Genomic DNA, 25,389 nt, shown 5'->3' with positions numbered 1-25,389 from the left:
AAAAAGGTTGTAGAAGTTCCACGAATTTTTGGCAAAAACTGTCCTTTCCATAAAAAAGAAAGTTAGTGGGGGCACTGCCATACATGGGTTATCCTGTGCAGCTTGCCAAGGCAGACGGGGTCGGTCTGTCCCGAGTTCGTGACACTTAGAAAGGCAAGGAACGAACGAAAACGAACGAAACAACAATTTTCATGTAAATGAGGATTCGAATGCACTTCGTCACTTCATCGAGAGTGAAGTTCCTCCTAGAACCCCCCTTTTCACGTATGTCGGCCTCTCTAAAACATGTGACCACACATATTTGTTGGTGTAGTCGCACATCATGCTAGTCAGCTGTGCAGTAAGAGACAGCTAGATGAGATCGACGGCCGGAAGAAGTGCCGTGAGTTGCTCTGGAGTGCACCTTCAACTTTGACCCCCGGGCTTCGTCTCCAAAGACACTGCACACGCTTGACAGATGCCGGCCAGGAATCATGTCCGTAAATCGTTGAACTTCCAACTGCTGTTCTGTGGAACAGTTGCCAATAATTTCGGCAGCAGCGATAACTTTCCTTTTAAAAGCAGCTGAGTATTGCCTGTGCGGTCCTGACATGGCGTAAAATCACAGGAGCAAAATCATGGCCCCCATTACGGGCCTCAAGTTGAAGCAAAGGCCACTGACCACTGTTTCATGCGAGGGTCTGTAAGACTAATGCCTACTACCACCGCCTACATTTCTTACCACCTAGCACAAAAGTGCACAAACACCTGATCATGATGATGATGCATCATGATGATGATGATTAAGATGATAGCACCGTGCTAAGCCGAAATCAAAACTGCATTTCGGCCGAAAATTCTTGGGACCTGCATGTAGTACAGGGCCGAAATTTCGTACCACAAAATCTAGAAAAAAAAAACCTGGGCTATACGTGGGTTTTTACAGCATACGTGTTGCCGCATGTGATATAATTGCCGGCTCGATCAAGGTTCCAGGGGACGTTGTAGTGGTGCGACGTCTTGTGGGCATTGGTCCAGACGGGCCACAGTTGAGTGGCCGGGCTGGATGCTCGAGTTGTGCTTCGCTCCAGCAGTGGCAATAAAGCAACCTGCCCCGTGCGCATGATTAACTGTAGCACATTCGATGTACACCTATTATCCAGCCTTAAAACGTTCAATCTTCATATGCACTAAAATATGTACTGTGCTGGCACAGCGAGGGGAAGCACCGTAGCATCTCCATCGTCGCGCGTGGTCAACGTGGCACGATCAGCTGTGCAGAGAGACTCCCTACTTTTGAGACACGATCAGAGAAAGGAAGCACATGGCCTGCCGCAACTATATTTAGTTTCCCCAGAAAATGAGTCTTTGTGTGCAGTCGACAAGGCACACTTAGCTATGAAGATATTCTGTGCCTCTGGGACATGAGTTCGAAGTATTGAAATGCGGTGCACAAACTCGGTTCCCCTTGTGCCTGTACTCAAATGCATCTTTGCATTAATTCCCCAATTCTGAGACACAATAGAGTCCGATCTCGTTAACTGCCGAGCTGAGCACACACTTAGAGAACGCGCCCGGCTTCTGCAATGCACGGTGTCCATTTATTTCGTTCATTATAACGGCTGACATCGCACAGGCACTCGCGAAATTTTCCGAGGATAACAAGGAGCCCTCACGAAAAAGACACAGCTATAGGGGCAAATGTATCCTGGCGCCAGTCTGGCAACAGACTTTTGAAATGCCAAACAGAACCTTGCTGAAATCACGCTCAAAACAATACCAAGATAGCGCGGGATGACGGTATGATTGGCGAATGGCACGCACGAAGCTTGGTTTGAATTTGGCATTTTATGCGCCTTTTGATTGCCCCCCAAGGTGTCGAATACAGCATTTTTTTTTTCACTTTGCGGTTGAATTAGGTGCTTATAATTACAGAGTACAAGGTAGTTTACGAGACGTGCAACCATGATTATGCTTTTTCAAAAGTCTACTTTTCACAATTTTTCTATTTTCAAGGGCTGTGTCCCCCCTAAGTGGCAAGAATGAGGAAATAACTTCTTGCATTATAACCCCCCCGTGGCTGTCTTTACAGATATTTAAGATGCCTTCAACGACGACGACTGCATACTGCAGCACTTTCAAGTGTTCTAAAGTGGACTGCTGAAGCAGAGAATACCTCCGAATTAATGAGAACTGCACCTGAACCAGACCTTGCCTGGCTCATTGTGCCTATAGTGGTGCCACCTTTTTCCCGAGGTGTTTATTATTATTTGGCCCACTCACTCAGTGGGCAAAGGCAAGGCAGCGTCGGCTTCCTCTTGCGCCGTGTACACCTGCAGCAGGGAGGCCTTGAGGGCCAGCTCATGGCGCAACTGCGTGAGAGACTCCTGGGCCTGCAGCAGCTCTGCCTCCAGGGCATCCGTGCGACAGGCCAGCTCGCGCTTCTCGCGCAGTAGCCCCTGGCCAATGTGGGCCGCCAGCTCCAGGTCACGCTCCTTCTCTTCCAGGAGCCTCGTCAGGGCCTCCGGGTCACTGTATGTTCGTGTCATCTGGCTCACCCGCTCACCCGACACCACTGCATCGTCAACGGCACAGAAAAACGGGAACCAATGTGACAGGAGGCAAACACGTCCACACAACCAGTGCACACATCAGCATGATTTCCTGTCCAAGTGCCACTAACACGGAACCCAACAGCCTGGCACCCTAATGGTCTTGTATTGCCAAGTAAAACATGGACCAACTAGGCCAGCTTCGAAATTATGATCCCTCTAGTAGAGTCGCATGAAAAGTCCCACTGAAACACGAGCAGAGGCTCGTGGCAGCAACAAGTCGGGTTGGTTGGTTGGCCAAACCCGTATTCATTTTAGTAGCACATGTTAGTATCTAGCATGTGCTTTTTGCCTTCTATTTACCTGCGTGTGTGTTTGTGTGTGTGTGTTTGTCTGTGTGTACATGTGTGTGTGTGCATGTGTGTATGGAAATTCAATCAATCAAGTCAAACAGCTGGGTATAAGCAGGGTGTCTACCAATTTCTCTTTTTGAAATTCCACAATTTTTCCTGGTCTTCCATGATGATTTCAAGCAAATTCTATGACCGTTACGTATGCGCACCTGGTTGCGCATGCCATCTCGTGTGGTTGTGACGCACGATTCTCTGAGAAGAAGATTCTAGGCAGAAGCGCAAGTAAAACTGCATGTGAAGTGTTAGAGGCCTTTTTCATTGAAAAAAAAAAACAAAAACAAAGATCACTGTGTAAGCGCCCCTTCGCTATCATTGTTACCAAGTGAATTCCAGTTTATCGCTTTGAGGGTCCAACATTGATTAACAGTATGTACTGATAATGTATGCTATTAGCCTTTTATGGTGTTAGTGCACACATGTGTCATTTATATATTCAAGCCTTCGAGCTGTGAATAAATCAGTTGGGAAGAGAGCAAGCGCTGTGTGTGTTTGATGCCTGGGTGTGTGCGTGTGTGAGTGATTGTGTCGTGTGTTCGCACTCGAAATAACTTTCTGAAATGTTGTACCAACTAGCCCAACAACAAGTTCTTTTACAATATGTACATACATACATACATACATACATACATACATACATACATACATACATACATACATACATACATACATACATACATACATACATACATACATACATACATACATACATACATACATACATACATACATACATACATACATACATACATACATACATACATACATACATACATACATACATACATACATACATACATACATACATACATACATACATACATACATACATACATACATACATACATACATACATACATACATACATACATACATACATACATACATACATACATACATACATACAAGGGATGGACAGACCAACGCTACTAGCAGCTTCACCCCTAAAAATATACATAATCTGGCCAAAATGATGCCTCCGAGCCAGAGAATCAGAAAGTTGGCTGTTTGGCAGAATGCAAACAAACGACTTAAACTTAACCGCAGTTCAAGGTTTGAAGGAGCCCACGATAGTCCAACAACGCAGCCAGCGTTGCTAGGAAATGTAGAAGGTGCCTTATCTCGTGACATCCATGTAAAAGGAGAACGCCTGAGCCCGGCCGATTCTACCACTGGAGTACGTACACTTGTAGGAATTGAGGCCGGCCTGCAGCCTTAGCGCGGGCTTGTCCTGACATGACTCTCCTCTCCTCCGTGGTCTGCCTCGCTGGGAGAGCGGGGAGTGCGTTTTAACCCCTCTCACCCGGTAGCGGATGTCGACTGTGGTGCCACGTGCAAAGTCTCTCAGGACGTTTCGCGCGTGCCTTGGGAGTAAGAGAGAACCTCTCTGGGACGACATGGGGTAAGCACGCATTTCTCTTCCATTCGTCAGCTTCCTTTGTTTGGGGCTCGTTCGAACTTCACGATTGGCACTTTGCTCCCGCGACAAACTTTTACCTTTTGTCACCCCTTTTGAGCACTAGGCCGAAGAGCAGTGCAGTGTCCTAGTGCATGGCCAAACTGCGCCGACCCGTACCTTTCCAAAGCCAACGCAAGCGCTTTTGCCCTCGCTTGAACAACCGGGTCTTTGTCCCCATGTCCCCGTGAATCATTTTTACCACGGAGACGTGCTCGCGGCACCCTTGTGTAGTACTTCTCACCCGTAACGTGGATAAGCCCATGTGCTTTCCCGCAGCATCTTTTGCAACGGGCATGTGATTGTGACGCATGATTCTGCGTTTCGGTGTTGCGGCTGACAATAAAGTGTTGCAAGCTTGAGCAGTACCGTGTTCTCACCCTGGCGACGGTTAATGCCTGCCCTGCGGCTCACTAAGACCAAACCCACGCTAGTCGCCTTACTCCATTGGGATATGTATACACTACACAGGCGCCCAACGTTGTCACTACAGACTAGTTCACTATAATGGTTACAACCCAGGCCTCTTAAGATGTGGAATGGATTGAATTAGATTAACCTATATTTACTGACTATACTATTTAGAATATTGAGTGGGTTTATTTATTTGTAAAACCCTCAGGGTACATTTGTACATTATAGAGGGGAGGGGCGGAAATACAGATGAACAACAAGATAACTACAGGATTATGTAAACACATTTAACATGAAGATAAATATAATGATGTGGTTTTGCATGCAAGGAGTACACTTTATTAAAAAAAACAACTGAACTAGAATTACAAAGAATACACCAAACAGTCAATAACACTTACGAGATTAGTACAGTTCACGATTCTGAGTTTATTAGTGCATTCTTAAATCGAGTGGGGTCGGTGATGCCTAATAATGATGCAGGTAGGTTATTCCAATCTATTAACGTCTTAGTGAGGAATGATTGTGAACACGCTAAGGTTTTGTGACGAGGTACGCTGACCTTGTACACGTGATCATGGCGAGCAGAATGGTACAATCCCGGGTGAATCCAAAATGAGCAAAGGAAAGGATTGTGGTGATAGATTTTATGAAATAATGAGATTCGCGAGTTTTTTCTACGAACAGAGAGTAATGGAATATGGAGTGTACTCTTCATTAATGAAACACTAGCAGAGCGATGATAATTACTTAGGATGAAACGAACAGCGCGATTTTGTACCGATTCTATTTCGTAAATTAATGTGACTCGATGTGCATTCCAGATGGATGAGGCGTATTCCAGTTTGGGGCAGACCTCGCTTACATATAGCAGTCGTTTTGATTGTACAGGTGCAAATGAAAAGTTTCTTTTCAAATATCCTAATGAGCGGTTAGCTTGTGATGTTGTGCACTCTATGTGGTGCTTCCAAGAGAGGTCGTTGGTAATATGAATGCCAAGATAACGGTAGGTGCTAACAGATTGAAGGGGGCAGTTATTTAGTGCATAGGCCAGGCAGATTGTGTTAGAACGAGAAATGCGCATCGATTTACATTTGTTAATGTTGAGTTCCATGCACCATGTGAGGCACCACTTAGGTACATATGTTATTCAAGACGGATTGAAGGGTTGCAACGTCAGAGGCATTTGTAATTTTGCGATATACAATGCAGTCATCGGCGAATAAGCAAATTTTTTAGGAAATGTTGTCGGGTATATCCTAAACGTATATTAAAAATAAAAGAGCACCGAGGACGGACCCTTGAGGAACACCCGATTCGACAGGAGCCGAATCAGATGTGAAGTCATTCGCAACCACCAATTGAGAACGGGAAGAAAGAAAGCTTTCTATCCATCCAAGTACTTCAGGTCAATGTTTAGTGCACGTAGTTTGTGTAGAAGCAATACATGTTTAACCCTGTCAAATGCTTTGGAGAAGTCCAAAAAGACACAGTCTGTAAAAAAGCCGGTATCAAGATACACATGCAAGTCATTAGTAAAAGTTACCAGTTAAGTCCTCACAGGAAAGGAGTTTGCGAAAGCCGTGTTGACACCTAGAGAGAAAGTTGTTTTCTTCCAGAAACGTAACAAGGTTAGAAAATATTATGTGTTCCATTATTTTCCATGGTATCGAAGTTAACGATATGGGTCTTTCTTTCTATTGAGGCTGTCTATTATCTGTTGTATAGTGGTTGGTTGTTGGTGGTTGGTTGTGGTTGGTTATACTCTGAGCATTTCTCTATTCCACTATACATAGCCTTCATAGATTACGAGAAGGCATTTGATTCACTAGAAATATCAGCCGTCATGCAGACACTGCGGAATCAGGCCGTAGATGAAGTATATATAAACATTCTGGAAGAAATCTACAGGGGATCAACTGCTACCATAGTGCCTCATAAAGAAAGCAACAGAATACCAATCAAAAAGGGTGTAAGGCAGGGGGACACAATATCCCCAATGCTATTTACCGCATGCTTACAGGAGGTTTTCAGAAGCCTAGAATGGGAACAGTTAGGGATAAGAGGTAATGGAGAATACCTTAGTAACCTGCGCTTCGCCGATGAAATTGCATTGCTGAGTAACTCAGGGGACGAATCGCAACTCATGATTACGGAGTTAGACAAGGAGAGCAGAAAGGTGGGTCTTAAAATTAATCAGCAGAAAACGAAAGTAATGTACAACAACCTCGGAAAGGAGCAGCGCTTCGAGATAGGTAATAGTGCACTTGAAGTTGTAAAAGACTATGTCTACTTTGGGCAGGTAATAACTGCTGAGCCTAACCACGAGATTGAAGTAACTAGAAGAATAAGAATGGGGTGGAGCACATTCGGCAAGCACTCTCAAATTATGACAGGTAGATTGCCACTATCCCTCAAGAGGAAGGTATATAACAGCTGTATCTTGCCGATGCTTAGCTACGGTGCAGAAACCTGGAGACTTACAAAGAGGGTTCAGCTTAAATTGAGGACGACGCAGCGAGCAATGGAAAGAAAAATGGTAGGTGTAACCTTAAGAGACAAAAAGAGAGCAGAGTGGATTAGGGGACAAATGGGGGTTAAGGATATCATAGTTGAAATAAAGAAGAGGAAATGGACATGGGCCGGGCATGTAGCGCGTAGACAGGATAACCGCTGATCATTAAGGGTAACTAACTGGATTCCCAGAGAAGGGAAGCGGGTTAGGGGGAGACAAAAGGTTAGGTGGGCAGGTGAGATTAAGAAGTTTGCGGGTGTAAATTGGCAGCAGGAAGCACAGGACCAAGTTAACTGGCGGAACATGGGAGAGGCCTTTGTCCTGCAGTGAACGTAGTCAGGCTGATTATGATGATGATGATGATGATTATCTGTTGTATCTGATGCAACCTGGATTGCTGTATTTACTATTGATTTGCATCCCCACCTAAATTGTACACCTCTAATGAGCAAAAAAATGATAATAACTATATACTGCTCCTTTATTATGTGCACCATGCGATGACAATGAGTAAGGATGTCGCAAGAACAGAACCGCACCGCATGCTTTTCTTTAATCTTTTTTTTTCTTTTTTCTACAAGGAGCACATGCATGTTAATGTTTTATTGTTTCATTTCTCTGGGCTCTGATGCTTAGAGTTCGACAAAGTCCTCAGATGATTGTAATAAAAGCAAGGGGTAGCGTTCAAAGCGATGAGGTTGGATAATGTGCCGGCAAGAAGGACTCTGGCTGGTCACAACAGCTCCCTCGATTCCACAGATTTATCCCAGATGTGGGTGGGTTACCTTTGTTTGTGTACTCTTCTACAGACATAATGCTAAAAACTAATCACAGCTTTACTAATACCATCTCAAGAAACTGAAACATGATATTTACATGAAGTTAGCCAACTCCACCCTTGAAACGTGAGCTACCAGCAATAGGTGCGTAGCCGAGGACGTTTGCTGTTGCATAGTGAATAATAATATTGATAGTAATAATGATAACAAAACGCATCACATAGCCAAGAGAGCCTGTACTAATGGCAGTTCTATCTGAACCGGAAGGCCTTCAAGCCGAGCCGAAATCATAGTCAAGACAAACATGCACAAATTTACCGTGGGTAATGTTGTGGTTGGAAAGTGATACTTCCCCTATCACACAGCCACCACTAAACTGCGTTAAACACTGTCCACATAAAACTCCCCGAGGGAGTTTAACAGAGATAGAGTAGTGGCAGTGTCACAAGGCAATGAAAAGGTTGTAATAGTAGCCGCGAGGGGCTCAGCCGGTGCTGTTTGATTTTCGCAGAAGTATTCCAATTTCATCTCTAGTTGCTTTTTCTATGAATCTTGGTTTTGCCGTTCTTAGATAAACACACTATACTAAGGCACAACTTTCTGTGACAATGAAGGGAAGGCTACGAAGCCAAAGTGGGCATGTGCTACCGCTGTCGAATTCAGTGCCACAAATGTGCCTGTGTATTTTGTGTGAGAATAATAAAAAGAACATTATTTTCTACTGCATGCTGTTTATAAAGAGACCCTGTATGCACCGAGCGGATATTGATATTTTTTGTTGCTTCCTGAAGAGTCGCTTCGTGTTATTGCATGGCTGAAAACTTCGCACGTTTTATGTGCACCTCACAGTGAAAATAACGTCTTCGTCTTCAGGTAAGCGCACATCGTCCTCCAGTTATTCCAATGACTCGCCGAAGGAGCTTGTGTCAAATTTCCTACACAAACAGCTGTGTAAGCAGATGTATCGAATTGTGTGCAGTGGGATTGCCTGAACACTGCCGTCATTCGAAACATGAGCCAGACAGGGCTACTTCGCGGAGATGTACAGAAGCAGCAGCTCTGCCCTTGTAGCTTTCCCTTCAATGCTACAGAAAATTGTCCCCGAGTATATTAAGTAGGTCTGAAGCTAACAAAGAATTGAAAAATGTTTCAAACGAGAATGCATTTGCTTAATGTAGCAATGCTGGCAGCGATGCTGGCCACCTTGTGCCTAACGCTATGTTTGTTTACAATTGCACCGCGCTCAGCAAGTTTGTGTACGAAAGTTCTTGTGCTTCCTTGCCTCGTGAGCGCACATTTTGTCTTTTGTATACTGTGCTGTGTATTCAGCAGGTGATGATGATACAGTGCTGTCAATCATTCCTCTCACGGACAAACACAAACATGGCAACGACAACAGCCGCACGTACTGACGATATACTTTGACCCGGCTCGCGAGGCACGGTGTGGAAGGCATCGGTGTGGAGAGTAGCAGCACTCTAGCAGCTGTATATAAATGTGTGAACAAATGCTCTATGAGCAAGTACTACAACTAAAGAACGTTTAATGTGGCCAAAATTTATTATTGTTTTTACTGCGGCAATTTAGCACTCGAAATTTTTTTTCTGACGTGCAGACTACTGCGGACGAGAGTACACATCGTTCCACTGCAAAAAACGATCGCCAAACTTCCTTTGCGAAATGCTTCATTTACCTTCATTTGTGTAAGGGTGGCCTTGTGACATGAACCACGTCTCCCTTGTCATAAGGATTAGGAAGTTGCACCGTGCTCGCAGGTGCCCGTGTGACAGGAGTATTAGATATGCTGTGCAATATGTAGAAGCAACAAAAATCGATTGATATGTGGGGTTTAACAACCCGAAACTACCATATTATTATGAGAGATGCCGTAATATAAGGCTCTGGAAATTTCGACCACCTGTGGTTCTTTAATGCGCACCCAAATCTGAGCACACGGGTATAAAGCATATTTGCCTCCATCGAAAGTGCAGCCGCCGCAGCCGGGATTCAATCCTGCGACCTTCGAGTCAACAGCTGAGAAGCTTAGTCACTAAACCACTGTGGCGGGGCAAGCAACAGACATCAAAATAGTTAATGTACCAACATTGAAGCTAAGGAGCGCTTTAGGCAGCGCGAAAGACAAGTTGCCGAGTGAAAAATTCCCACGATATTTTTTATGCTTTGGTGATACAAATGCAATAACCAGTACATCGGTGAGACCACACATTAAAAAAAATTGTTCTCCCAAATATGATGTCAGAAAACAATGTGTAACCTCATATGCCCTGGCTGAACATGTGGAATCTACAGGCCACCAAACTAACTGGCGCGTGTTCTGGCCATAGAAAACCTTGCATCTGCGTGCACTTAAAATACTAGCACATCCAGGCAACTGCACTTACGCTAAACAGGAGTAATGGGACGCTTCGGACAATGTAGTCCCGATGCTTACGCCACGTACTTCGACGTACTTAAATACCCTGTGCCTTTCTTATGGCTATTATTTTGAACAAGGTGCCCGTAGCGGGTGCCGAAACATTGGTAAACTTTAGATTCTCTTGGTAGGTGTATCCTTTGGCATCTAAACTAAGAAGAAACAGTTATGCACTACTTTTTATTATCTTTTTCACGCACCTTCTTGCTGTTTACTGTAGTTGAAGCTGAAGGAGTGTATTTTTATGCTTTGATCAATGATAATGTCTATTTTTGTGACAATTGCACAGGCTGTCGTCAATTTCCATGACCAGGCCAGATTTTTCAGAAATTCTCAGACTTTTCCCTGACTTTTGCAGAAGGGCTCAAATTCCCTTACATTTCCAGATTTTCCAGGTTGGTAACACCCTGATAAGAGACAGTAGTGTGCTTACATCGAAAAAGGAGTTGATAAGAATATGCATACGTGATAACCTGTCTATAAAGAGACCCCTTGCATAAACGACAAGAAATGCTCCCCGGTGCATGTCTCTCAAAAAGGGATTCAACTGTAGTTTGTGGTTGTGATTTTCCCTTCGTTCGGGTGCCAGACAACTGGTACAACGAAGGCACAGACCTCTACCAAAGTGGACTTATGAACAATGTTTATCAAAAACGAGCACTTAACCAAGAGGGTGTTGCTGCTTTCTAACGACAGCATGAAAACTCGGCACCAACAGTTTGCACACGCATTGAAAAAAGCAACTATCAAACGGCACCGAAAGCATGCCTGTTACTCTCCCCACAAAAGATGCTGTCAAGACAGCCTAATGCCCACGCAAGATCAGCAAAATTTAAGAAATTAAAGTGTTGCCATCAGATTTCACAAAGGAATCTGTGAGAAAAGATGTACATAGCCTTTTTTCTAACATTCATTGTGCTATACACAGACAAATCTTGTTCAGTTAAGGATTTCCAAACACAAACACGAGCCTATATAAGCACACGGTGACCGAGAGTCACTCGGTGAGGAGTCAGTCAGAGAAGAAGTTATACTGTCCAAGTGGTTTGCTTGACCAGAGAAGACATGTTGCTTGATGTCCTGTTTGACATTTCAAGCAGGCTTGCTTGGAAGCGACACGCTTGTCGGAGGAAGCTAGCTTGAGCAACATTTTTTTATCTCATTTATTCAAGAAATGTACGATAAAATCCTGATTCATCAGCACGATGACGCCTTGATGGTTCCATTATCCTACTACCAGAGGGCGTCAACAGTGACGGCATTGGCTGGAAGACTACAAGAGGAGCAGCAAGAAGACATCGACCACGCCAGAGAGAACGGCAAAGATCTGGTGGACAGTAAAAATGAACTGGACAGTAAAAATGAACAACTGTCATTGCTTTTCCAGGTTATTTCTGGGAGTAATACTGCTTTCTACAGCAGCAACGATAGATTTTTGTTGCTTTTGCCATGCCCTCAACAATGTCGTGCTATAGTGATTGATGTTTGGTCTATGGTGATATTATTGTTGACATCTGGAGACATTGAGGAGAATCCCAGGCCACCAATAGAACAGATGTTGCAGGCAATTTTGGATAACCAGGCTAAGTCAGACTGCAGGCTGAATGCTATTACAGAGAAAATCTCGGCCCTGAACAGCAAAACAGACCGATTATCTGACACAATGAATCTGAGGGTGATTTGAGAAAAGTTGTTGTGAATGAAAGATTTGGAAAGCGGCTGGGCATTGAAGTAAAGTCGATATAAAGAATAAACCGAATCGGAATAAAAGATGCAGCAAGATGCGAACCCATAATAATGAAATTTTTTGACAGCCAGGAAAAAGAAAGTGTGCTCCATAATTGCAGAAAGCTGAATGGAAGTTATATTAGCACCAGCAATGATTATGCGCTCGAAACTGTCGCAGTTCGCAAAAAATTGTGGCAGAGTGCCGCTGCAGACAGGGCAAATGACAAAAAGACAACTCTGCTTGGTGACAAGATTAAAATCGACGAGCAACTTTACATGTGGGACACAGAGCAAAATTAGTGCTGTCCGCATAAGTACCGCCCATACAAAAGCCATGAAAGCACAAGGTCTAAACCCGGCTCATCGCGGCATTCGACGAAGAATAAGCCACCTCAAGCATAGCTACGCTTAATTCTTTTGAATGCTCGTAGTATTGTTAATAAAATCACTGATCTGGAATACATACAGTCCACGTCCGCTTTCCCGGATGTCCAAAATTCCGGACATGCCCCATTTCCCGGACTCATCTGTGGCACCGTCAAGATGCCCATAAAGTCAATGTATTAAAAAGTCCGAAATTCCAGACGCTTATAGCTTTCGGCATCGATTTTCCCTGACTTTTTACGGTTAACCGCCGACCCAAAGTCACCACCGACGCCGCCATTTAGTCACCACCGATGCGGCCATTTTGGTTGTTTTCATATCCTCGAAGCCGCCATACTCGTATCACAGGTATCCAGTAGCACCGCCGCCAACCACCGCAATCTCAAAACCACACGTGTCAATCCGTTGCCAGCCATAGCTCAGTGGCTTAGCCAAGCCAAACCTCACTGTGTTCGTTCTCATGTTGTTTTGTCAGCTCTGCAGTCATGCCTGCGGTTGATCGTTTGCTACTGTGCACTATCTTCAGTGATCACGTTTACTGACCTTCAGCATCCATTGAGTTCCTAGCATTTTCGTGTTGCGCTTTTCGTCAAGCGGGTTTGCCATTTACAGCGATGGCACCAACTGCTCTTTCGTCTTTGTCCGCGCCTTCAAAGCGCACAAAGCCCCCTCGTAGGCTCCCAATGGAGAAGAAAGTCGCCATCATTGAACAGGTCCAACGCAATTGGTCGCACGCAGAGATGGGGCGGGAGCTCTGAATTTTAAAGCAAACTGTTTCCGACTTCATCAAAAATGAGACGAAGATCTTAGAAGTGGCTGCCCAATCAAACGGGGCAGGAAAGAAGAAATGCCAGCCAAGGTGTTTACCCAAAGCTGGAGGAAGCGCTTGTCGTGTGGCTCAGTGCCATGATCGCCAATAAAATCACGGTGTCAGGCGACATCCTGAAGCAGAAGCCGGAGGTTTTCGTGCTTCAGATAGGCATGAAGGACTTCAAGTTCAGCAATGAATGGCTTCACCATTTAAAGATCCGCAATTACTTGAAGTTCAAGAAGATGTGGGGGGAAAGCAGCACCGTCGACGATTTCATTGTCACCGAATATCGGGATGAAAAGCTGCAGTCTTTGCTTCAGCGGTTTCCACCTGATGATATTTTCAACTGCGACAAAACTAGACTGTTCTACAAGCTGCTGCCTGAGAAAACACGTGCATTTGTTGGGGACCACTGCCACGGCAGCAAGCACAGCATGGAGCGGCTCACTGTCCTCGTTGGCAGCAACATGTCAGGCAGCGAGAAGCTTCCATTACTAGTAATAAGCGCGTCGAAGCATCCAAGATGCTTCAAGGGAGCAGTGACTGTGCCTGTTCCCTATGAAGCTAACAAGAAGGCGTGGGTAATGCAGCAGTTATTCGAAGCGTACGTGTGCAAGCTGGACAGAAAGTTCGAGCAGCAAAATCGAAGAGTTCTGCTGTTTGTGGATAACTGTGCGACACATAACCACATCAAGGGCCTAAAAGCCATACAGATTGAATTTCTGCCACTGAACACCACATCAATCCTGCAGCCGATGGACCAAGGCGTGGTTCTGAACTTGAGGCATCATTACAAATCCGCATGGTGCTATGCTCCGACAACAGGACAAGCTACACTGTTTACCTCAGGTCTGCCGTCAGCATGCTAGAGGAATCGTGGAAGGCGGTTACGCAAGAGACCCTGCGGAACTGTTTTCGCCACGTGGGCTTCACACTCGACGCTCAGATGGCCGTCTCACCCCAAATGGACAGCGTGTGCGACGAACTGCCATCCACGGATGTTGCCTTCGACGATCTGCGAACTGCCGGCGTGTCGATTCCAGCCCGGATAACCTTTGAGGGCTTCGCTGACGCTGACAAAGACCTCGAGCTATGTGCGAACTTGACCAATGACGAAATCATTCGTCAAGTTTTGGAGGATTATGACGACATCGAGAACAAAGAGCCATCTCCTACACAGCCAATGAGCTCAGAGTTTGCGCGAGCACAGATGACACTGTCATCGGTGTATAGCGGCAACATGATGTTGACTGAAATTGAGGCAGACATGATCGCGGGCAAGCGGAACGTCGGGCAAAAGAAAATAGGCGACTTCTTTGCGCCCGAGTGCTGACCCATGAGGTAACAACGGCCACGTCAGATTTTTTTTTATGAATGGCTCTTTGTAGAGTCACCAGAATGATGCATTGGTGGAATTGCAATGGGAATCTTGTACTCAGGCTGTTACCCTCTCCGTGAGTAAAAAATACCCACAAAAAAAGGTGAATTTTCATGTGCAATCGTTTTTTCGGACTGCCCTATTTTTCGTTAGTTTTCGCGGTTCCTTAGGGGTCCGGGAAATGCATGTTGCACTATTAACAGAAACATGGTTAAGCATCTGCATTTCCAGTGAGTGTATTATACCTCCAGGGTACAGCATGTTCAGATGGGACAAAGATTCCTGTGGTGGGGGCGCTGCTATTATTGTAAAGGATTGTTGCCAGGCCATAATGGTGGACAGCGATATGTCGGAGTCAGTGTAGTGGTAAATAAATTTTAGAAACATTGCTTACCTCATTGGTGTTGTTTAGAGGACTACCCGCGACTCCACCCGAATTTTTAGATGAGCATTAATGAATTTCTTTGCACTCATGCCAACAGCTCCACTTGACTAATATTGGCTGGTGACTTCAACCTTGGACGCCTTGATTGAGAGGCTTTGTCTCGTCAATATACTGAGATAATGAGTGCAAATAAGTTATTAGAGATTGCCTTCTTTCACAATTTAAGATAGATTGTAATGATTACACAAGAGTAACACCCCAATCATGATCATTATTAGATTTGGTCTTTTTGTCTAGCAAGATTGAAGATTATAGCTTGTCAATTTTGGAAGGCATATCTGATCGTAAGATGATTTCGGGGACATACTGCCATTGTTGAGCAAGCGTTGTGATGATTTGGGGCCTAAAGAACAGTTGTTCATAAAAGATTACTAGGCTTGTGCAAATATTCGAATGCTTTGAGTATTTGAACGAATAGTATAGTATTCGAATTTGCTTCGATTGAAATTTAAATTATCAAATATTTCGAAGTATTCGATAAGGACAAATAGGTGCACACTAAACCGCATATAATCGCCTGTAAAGGTGTTTTCAATGCAGTACAGGGGTACTAAGCCGTGAAAGCACCTATCCAAAAAAATTAGCTTTTCCGCAAAGCCCCTCTCCAAGTTTAAATGGGCCCTGCAACACTTTTTCAGCATGGTCAGCAAACGCTGCCGATAGGTAGTCGAGGCTACCGAGAACACACTAGCTAGATATTATAATGCAACACGCGAACTGGACTTCACAATAATTTCTCAAACTCAGATAAAAATTGCACTCTTCTCTCGGCAAATGATGCCACAATGTCCACAATGTCAAAAATTTTGCAAGTCACAGTCATTGTACCAGCCATTGACTAAATTGAGCATGGCGCGCTCCATCGTTACCGAGGCCACTGCAAGTGGCCGTGGCATGTCCACGCGTACATGCGCGATCGCACTGAAAAGCCCTGTATTCAAAAAAAAAAAAAATAATAAATAGAGAAAGTGCTCAAGGTCACGACATGCACGTGGCGTATTTTCTTTCATTATGCATGTCATCTCTCCCGGCTTTGCTTCAAGCGCTTTTGTCGGGACGAGAATAGATAATGCAATTGCAACATGTGGCAAATCTTCGTGACTTTGCTCATACTGGACAGATTCTAAAAATTTTTGCGGCGGTTATTTCATGAGGCAAGAAGCTCCTTTAGTGAATTTATTCCATGACAACTTGATAAACTGTTGTTGCACGGTCTCTTTGAATTCTTTGAATGAGCATAATATCCTCAAATCGATTGATCATTTTCTAAACTTAAGTCCTTGTTTTTCCAGCTTATACACTCCAACTGCAATGAATAATGTTACGTATTTTATAGGATATCATTTGCATCCTACTGAAAGTCAAATTCTGCTACTCCGCAAAGTTGTTTCGATTTCCTTTGAAAAATAAAGAAAGCTCTTGCATAGAAGCCATGTTTAAAAAAAAATATTGTGCAGGTTAGTTAGGTCGTGATAAATATGCCCATTTTTCTTTATACGCGATATATTCCATTCCAATTCGATTCGAAATTATTCGACCAAAAACACTACTTCCTTTGACTTCGCTTCGAACCTAGAATTGACTATTCACACAAGCCTAAAGATTACGAGCGAGCGGATGGTACCTCGGTCTTAAATTACTTAGAACAATCATTTAATAAATTTAAAATTGCCTCCCACTCAGAGACAGCAGAGGAATCGTGGGAGCAATTTAAATGTGTTAACGCTAGTTGAATAGAGATTTGTACCAAATCGTTATAAAAAAAAAAGAAACAGGAAAATCCATAGATAACTCGCAATACTGTTTACATGAAATACAGAATAAAAAGGCTGCACAAGCAGCCACAGAAGTCAACTGAACTATCACAGGTGCGCAGTAGACTAAAAACAGCATTATCAGAATCAAAAAGAAAGTTCTTCAATAAAACGCCAGGAAACTTTTTAGAAAGCTCGCCCACCAAGTTCTGGCATTTTTTAGGAGCAAGGAAATCAAAAACAAACCAGGTTAGTATAAAAGATACTCCTGTGACAGATACACAGCAGATAGCAGATGGTTTCAATGAGTTTTTTCGTTCAGTCTTTAATTGAGATGCAAAAAGTTTCGTCGCACAAGAAATAAACTATACCTGTGCTTGTCTTATGCAGCCTCTTCCTGTTCGCCATGCAGAAGGGCTTGTTTAAACAACTCAAATTCAAAGATAGCTTGTGGCCCCGACGAAATACAACAGTATTTTTACAATACGCCGAGTGGGTGTATTTCTATCTGGTAATCATGTTTGAACAATCTCTACGTAACTATTCCGTTCCACAAGATTGACGTTGCGCTGCGGTTACATCCGTGTTTAAAAGTTGAATGCTGCAAGATCATGGAGCATGCAATCGTTAAACACCTTATTCATTTTTTCGAAGCAATTAAGCTACCTTGAGCCAATCAGCATGGCTTCCGAGGGGCCTACCCACGGTTACACAACTTATAGAAACAATTCACTACTTTTCGCGGGCTTTGGATGAGCACCAACAAACTGATGTCATTTGCATCGATTCTTAAAAAATCATTTAAAAAAGTTTCACATGGTAAACTGCTTTATAAGCTGTGGCAAATTGGTATCAGTAATGATCTTTTAAAATGAATTGAAGCTTATCTAACAGGGCAGAGGCAAGTGGTGCGTGTTAATAATTCTGTGCCAAGCTTTTTGGATGTTCTTTACGAAGTACCACAGGGCTAGGCCCTTTATTGTTTTTGGTTTACATCAAGGATGCAGCCACACTTGTTCAGTCGTTAGTAGTCTCTAGACTGTTTGCAGATGACTGCTTAATTTATGCTCCAGTTATCTGTGAAAGCGATCAGGAAAAAAAATAACCAGTGTCTTGAAGGTCTTCATACCTGGTCTGAAAAATGGGATATGGAAGTTAACTACACCAAAACCACTTTTGCGCATATTACCCAAAAGAAAAAGTTCTTGATTTTCAGTATCACATGGACAGCGCAATTTTTACAGATGTTTCTAGCTTTAGATATCTAGGCATTGTAATATCAAATGACCTAAACTGGTGCAGCAGCGTTGAAAATGTGTGCTCTTCCTACAAAAAGTTGCACTTGATGATGATGTTTGATGTTTTGTGGTGCAAGAGCCATTTCACGGCCAAAGAGCGCCAGTTCATCTTACTAAAAATATGGACAATGACTGTGATAAACGGCTGTATAAGGGCCATAAAATTTCTCGCGGTAAGACGGGTAAAAACATACAAGTAATAAAATCATGACCATGCCATGAAAGGTGTGTGTGTGAAAAAAGCTGCTGACAATAAAAAACAATGGTGGAGATGCATGGCATTAGCACAAGTACCTCACCCGTTCATACCCTTGCGTCCAAGGGCCAAGAGGCAAGTGCTTTCTTGTGTAGCCACCGCAGCGAAAACCTCTCTGAAGAGGTTGTGCTATGGAATGCCCGGGTATATGATATGAAAATTATGAATTTATTTTAAAAACACTAACAATGATTTATGACTAAAAAGCGGTTCCCTACCGACGAACATTGCAGGGTGTAAAGGTATATGTTGTCGGCAGGGTAATGGAAAATGTTGTTTTCTTAGAGTTTCTAAGTGTTTGCACTGGATTAACATGTGAAGGACTGTTAATGCTTCACCACATCTGTCACACAATGATGGATCGCCACCAGACAAAAGATATGTGTGTGTCGTGTATGTGTGTCCTATCCTGAGTCTCGTTAGTAATACCTCTGTATGACGCGATTTTAATACTGGCAGCCAATGACCAAGGTGTGGCTTAATAATGTGTAGCTTGTTTTGTGTGTGTGTATCCCACTTGCTCTGCCAGTAGCCCCTGAGGTTTCGTTTGAGAGACGGCTTAAGATCAAGGGCCGGGATTGATATGAATGTAGGGGCAGTGCTTTTGTGGACAGATGCAGCGAGCTGATCCGCCCTCACGTTGCCTTGGATCTCACGGTGCCCTGGCACCCAGCACACTACAACATGTTTGTGAATGTAGAGTGTGCACAAAATGGAGTAAAGTGAGACAAGGACTGGGTTTTTTGTTTTTTAAGAGTGTGCAGAGCCGTTACCAAACTGAGGGAGTCCGTATAAATTACTGCTTTTTGTATTTGTAATTGCTTGATGTGCTTAGCTGCCACAAGTATCGCATAAGCTTCCGCTGTGAAGATACTTGTGCCTGGATGTAGAGGGCCAGCATCCGAAAAGAATGGGCCGACAGCAGCATAGGACACAGAGGAGTTAGACTTGGAGGCATCTGTAAAGAACTCAGGACGTTTGTATTTGTGTTAAAGTTCCAGGAAGTATGTTCAGATATGGGCAATAGGCACATGTTTTGTAACTTCTAGAAAAGACACATCGCAGTCTACAGTCTGCCACTGCCACAGTGGCGGGTATGTTACAGGAGTCATTAAACTGTGTTCAAGTGACACTCCAGTTTCCTCAGCTAGACCCTTCAGGCGAACTGAGAAGGGCTGCCTCATCGAAAGCCTGTTTTGAAACAGAATGGAGCTCGACAAGTCATTAATAGTAGAGTATGAGGGATGCTTCTTGTCTGCTTTCACCTTAAGGAAATAAACAAAGGACATGCAAGTTCTCTGCAGCTGAAGCGACCACTCATTTGACTCAACATAAAGGCTTTCTACGAGGCTGGTGCGAAAAGCACCCGTAGAAAGGCGGATGCCCAAATGGTGCACGGGGTCCAGGATCTTCAAAGCACTTTGAGTCGCAGACTGATAAACAACGGCCCCATAATCTAAATAGGTGCGAATGAGGCTTCTATACAGGTTCACGAGACATAGCCTGTCACTACCCCACGTAGTACGTGACAACACTTTTAAAACATTCATGGCCTTTAGACATTTTGTTTTTAAATACTTGATGTGCGGTACGAAGGTCAACTTGTTGTCCAAGATTAATCCTAAGAATTTATGCTCCGCATTAACAGACAGACGTTGACCGTTCAGTTCAATGTCGGGTTCTGAGTGCACGCCTCTCTTTCGGAAGAACAAGACACACATGCTTTTTTGTGGGTTCAGTCGGAATCCGTTTCCCTTTGCCCATTTGCAGACCTTGTTTGAACCTAACTGAACCTGCCACTCACACATTGCCAGATTGCAAGATCTAAAGCCAAGCTGGACATCATCGACATATGTACAATAAAACATATTGCGAGGGATGGACAAGCGCAAGGAATTCATTTTGATGAGAAAAAGTGTGTAGCTAAGTACACCACCTTGTGGCACGCCTGTTTCCTGGACAAATGTTTGGGAAAGAACCGTGCCCACTCGGACACGTAATGTCCGGTTTGACAAGTAACTTTCGATTATGTGAAACATTCTGCCGCGCACGCCAAGGTGGGACAGGTCTCTTAGAATTCCAAAATGCCATGTTGTATCATAAGCCTTTTCGATATCAAGGAACACAGAGAGAAAATATTGTTTATGAACGAAGACGTCTCTGATCTGTGCCTCGATACGAACAAGGTGGTCTGTGGTGGATCTACTCTCTCGAAACCCGCACTGAAATGGGTCGAGCAACTTGTTTGTTTAAAGGAAATGTACCAGTCGGCAGTTTATTATTTTTTCGAAGACTTTGCACAAGCAGCTTGCAAGTGCAATAGGCCTATAACTCGAAAGTAAAGAAGGGTCCTTGCCCTCTTTCAAAATGGGAATAATAATAGCCTCTTTCCAGGAGGTAGGGATAGTGCCAGAAAACCAGATAGCATTGTACAAACAAAGTAAGGTTTTTCGTGTTTCAATCGGTAGGTTTTTTCAACATTTCTTACACCAGACGGTAAGAACCTGGGGCAGAAGTACTGCAGGAGTTCAGAGACGTTCGCAGCTCAGCTAGACTGAAAGCTTGGTTATATGCCTTATATCTAGTGCATTTGTGTTCGAGTTTCTGCTTTTCTGTTCTCGATTGATTGATTGATATGTGGGGTTTAACGTCCCAAAACCACTATATGATTTTGAGAGACGCCGTAGTGGAGGGCTCCGGAAATTTAGACCACCTGGGGTGCTTTAACGTGCACCCAAATCTGAGCACACGGGCCTACAACATTTCCGCCTCCATCGGAAATGCAGCCGCCGCAGCCGGTATTCGAACCCGTGCCCTGCGGGTCAGCAGCCGAGTACCTTAGCCACTAGACCACCGCGGCAGGGCGCTTTTCTATTCTTGTTCTGTATTTTTGGAAAGTGTCAGTATAGTGGGACGAGCTGAACACCTATTCGAAGTGTGCACCGAGGAAGTTTGCCTGATCTTCCAAGGTATCACCCTGAGTGTTTACGAGTGGAAGTGTGTGTACTTGTTTTCCTGCTATCCTACCGACCATGTTCCAGACTTTAGCCTCCTGTGTGTATGAATTGATCCCTGACAAAAACTTCTGCCAGCTTTCTCTTCTGGCCTGCCGACGCGTTCTCCTGCCTTGAGACTTTATTTTCTTGAAGGTGTCAAGATTTTTGGCTGTCGGTGAGTTCCGAAGCAACCTCCAAGCTCTGTTTTGCTGTTTGCGCGCGTTTCGGCATTCAGAGTTACACCATGACACAGGCCGTTTTCTAGGGTGTGCATTTGTTTGTGGGATGCATTTTGTTGCAGCATCAATCAAGAACTCTGTGAAGTAGTTGACAGCAACATCAATGTTCAAAGTACATATGTAATTCCAACCTAGACGATCGATGGTACAAAACTGTTCCCAGTCAGCTCTGTTTATGAGCCACTTGGGAACACGTGGTGGACACTCAGTTACTGTAGTTGTGCTCAAAACTACGGGGAAGTGGTCACTTCCGTACAGATTACTGACGACTTTCCACTGGAGTAGAGGCACAAGAGATGGTGATACTATGCTTAGGTCTATGGAGGAGTAGGTGTTATTAGCGATATTATAATAGGTTGGTTATTTTCGATTTAGGAGACACGCGCTCGACAAGAGAGAAAGAAATGTTCAGTCAGTCGACCTCGTGCGTCATACCGAGAGTCACCCCATAGCCTGCTATGCGCATTAAAGTCTCCAAGGAGAACATAAGGCTCTGGAAGGTCATCAATTAAAGAGTGTAAATCACGTTTTTGCAGCTGATAGCTAGGAGGAATGTAAATAGTGCAGATTGTGATCAGTTTATCAAAAAGAACTGCTCGAACAGCCACTGCCTCAAGGGTTGTTTGGAGTTGTAAGTGTGTGCATGCAATTCCTTGATTCACTATGATGGCAACACCTCCGGATGATGTCATGACATCATCACGGCCCTTTCTAAAAATAACGTATTTACGAAGAAAATTTGTGTATTTTAAATTAAGGTGTGTTTCTTGTATACACAGCACTTTTGATGAGTGTTTGTGTAAGAGTTCTTGGATGTCGTCAAGGTTTCTGAGAAGGCCCCTGACGTTCCATTGTATAATTTGAGTGTTCATGATGAATGTAAAATAGTGCTGTGTGTACGAAAAGCGAGTGGCTGTTTAGACAGGGAGTTTGAGTTCACTTAGCAGGGCCGTCACCAGGCCCTGTTATCTGCTTTTTTTTCTTGGCGCGCTGCAAGGAGTCACGCCGCTCTTTCGGCACCAAGGGTACCGACGTATCCATTGCCGCCTGGGCGGCACTGGATGCCCGCACATGTGGGCTGTTAGTTTGAATTTCGGGCCTCGCCTGGTGAGGTGAGGCCTTGAGACCCGAGGACTCTGGAGTCTCCCGTCTCTGTTTGGGAGTAGGCGGTGTAGCCTGGGCTACAGCCGCCTTGGGGGCAGGTGCCACAACCGCCGGCTCGGTATGCGCAGGCCGTAGGAGTGGCGAGGGCTGGTGCGGTGGTGCCCCCTGACGCCCCGCATCAGCGTATGTAGGTCCATAGAATGGTGCTACTCTTCGCCGTGCTTCCTTAAATGAAATGTTCTTCACTTTCAACGTAATTATTTCTTTTTCTTTTTTCGAGTATGTACAGGAGCGTGAATATGCGGCATGGTTTCCTTCGCAGTTTACACAGTGTGACGGTTGTTTCCAGTTCTCAGACACGTGGCCTAGGACTCCACATTGTGCACAAGTCTGGCGACCACGACAGGTTTTAGAGCCATGGCCATACCTCTGACATTGGAAACAACGACGAGGGTTTGGTATGTACGGCCTGATAGATGTCTTCGTGTACCCTGTTTGAATAGATTCTGGTAGTTTACTGGATCCAAACGTGAGTATTAAGTGGTTTGTTGGTGTTTTCTTATTATCTCTTCTGATAATAATTCTCTGTACATTACTAACATTTTGGCTCTTCCACCCTTCCAAAGGTTCAGTTTCAGTCAGGTCAAGTAAGTCTGCGTCAGATACCGCTCCATGAGTTATGTTCATAGATCTGTGTGGTATTACGGTTATCGGTACGTCACCAAATGTTGAGAGGCTGTCAAGCTTTATAAATTGTTTTTTGTCCCGAATTTCGAGGAGAAGGTCTCCGCTAGCCATTTTGGTTACTTTGTATCCAGCCCCGAGAGGTTCAGTAAGACACCTGGCAACTACAAATGGAGATAGGGTCCTGGCTTGCTTTCCAGTTTTCTCGCAGTGAATGAAATGGAAGTTGGGAAATGTTTCTTTTGGCTGGTTGAAAAAATTTATATCATCGGTGCGTACCCGTTTTAAGCCGGTACAATCAGACAATAGACGGAATGCTCCGTGCATGCCTGTCTTACTTTTGTTCAGCAGCGTTGGCGTCAACCCACCACGGAGCCCAACGAGGGGACGCTACAAGTTTGCGGATGCTGAAACCTGCAGACGCCAGCCGTACAATGCCACTATAACCCAATGCGCCTAGGCCAAGATAGGCTATTTGCACAGGGTTAACCCTAGCCGCCAGGAAGTTTGGAAGTAAACGGAAGAGACTAGAGGACAGGACAGATAAAAAGTGAGAGATAAAGATGAAGATGCAGGGAGAGAGAGAAAGGAAGAGGCGACTGCTGATTTCCCCTGGGTGGGTCAGCCCAGGGGTGCCGTCTACGTGAAGCCGGGGCCAAAGGGGTGTGTTGCCTCTGCCGGGGAGCCTTAAAAGTCCAATCACCCAGCGTCAGCTCAACCCCCAGGATCCCCTTTTCCCCGGACACCACAAAGCCACACACGGCTAGGCGTGGGATGGAGCCAAAACTCCCCAGTTAGCTCGGGTCCGTGGTGTCGCTACACACCAAACGCCTACTTGCGCAGGCACCTCTGCGGGGAAAAAGCTGCGTTTTCTTAGCGTTAAACTACGAGACGCAACCTAACACGTCAAACTGATGACATATGAAACTTATATTCGGCCTGTTCTGGAGTGTGCTGCCGTAGTTTGGAGCCCCCACTAAAGAGGCTTAATAAATGAGATGGAAAGAATCCAAAGACTTGCAGCCAGGTGAGTGTGCTTGGCAGCAACGCTTCGATGGCCAACGCTTACACGCCCCGCCTGTTTCTTGTGCAGATGCTCAACATGGCCTATCTCCTTGCCTGTTTTGCTGGTCAACCGTGTGCTGCTGGCGAAAGTGTGATGCTGCCGTCTTTGGAAATACCACGCAGCATCGTCAGTCCCGCCACGAACCAGGCCATTTCACAGTTCCCAGATTCTGCACCCTTCAACAGTCGTCAGAACAACGAGACGAGCGTAATCGAGCCACCTTATCAACTTTTTGCGCACCGTCCACCAGCTCGTGTTACCCAGCTGATCCTGACGTCACCGACCAGCGCTAAAAAGTCTTGCATCGACAGCGCGCGCACCAGTGGGCTTGGCAGCAATGCTTCGATGGCCAACGCTTACACGCCCCACCTGTTTCTTGTGCAGGTAAACAATTGCTATTCCTTGTATGCATCGCGTACTCGCTATATGGCATTGATTGTGCTGCCAAGCCCCACTTGTTGTGTGAGAACTGCCTATGAATGTGCATCTGTTGTCTTAGAACTGTTGCTTTTAGCTGGCGACATTGAGGAAAACCCTAGTCCTCCTACCCGTTCGTCTCCCTCAGAAGCAACCTCCGATATTTTACAAGCCTTGCGAAATCTCCAAACAGGTCAAGCTGCGCTTTTAACCGAGATCAAGTCTCTCCGTACCAAACTGGCACAAAATGATGAAACGCTCGGTACTATCACTGAAAGATTTGGAAAAAT

General features: G+C 44.7%; 1 protein-coding gene across 2 annotated transcripts in view; it reads right to left on the bottom strand.

Annotated features, from left to right (window-relative positions):
• milt (trafficking kinesin-binding protein milt) overlaps window positions 1–25,389 on the bottom strand; it is a 354,950-nt gene that overhangs the window by 252,600 nt on the left and 76,961 nt on the right. For both annotated transcript variants that reach the window (XR_012895561.1, XM_037424365.2), the window contains exon 3: window positions 2,263–2,554. Coding sequence is in view for 1 of the 2 variants with exons in the window: in XM_037424365.2 (XP_037280262.2) it covers window positions 2,263–2,528 (266 nt within the window). In the remaining variant the exon portion in view is untranslated. The remainder of the gene's footprint in view (window positions 1–2,262; window positions 2,555–25,389) is intronic.

This window comes from Rhipicephalus microplus, chromosome 5 (genome assembly GCF_043290135.1).
Source record: "Rhipicephalus microplus isolate Deutch F79 chromosome 5, USDA_Rmic, whole genome shotgun sequence".
Taxonomy (NCBI): domain Eukaryota; kingdom Metazoa; phylum Arthropoda; class Arachnida; order Ixodida; family Ixodidae; genus Rhipicephalus; species Rhipicephalus microplus.
Note: the sequence above shows the minus strand (reverse complement) of the source record. Positions and strands in the feature narration are given on the sequence as shown.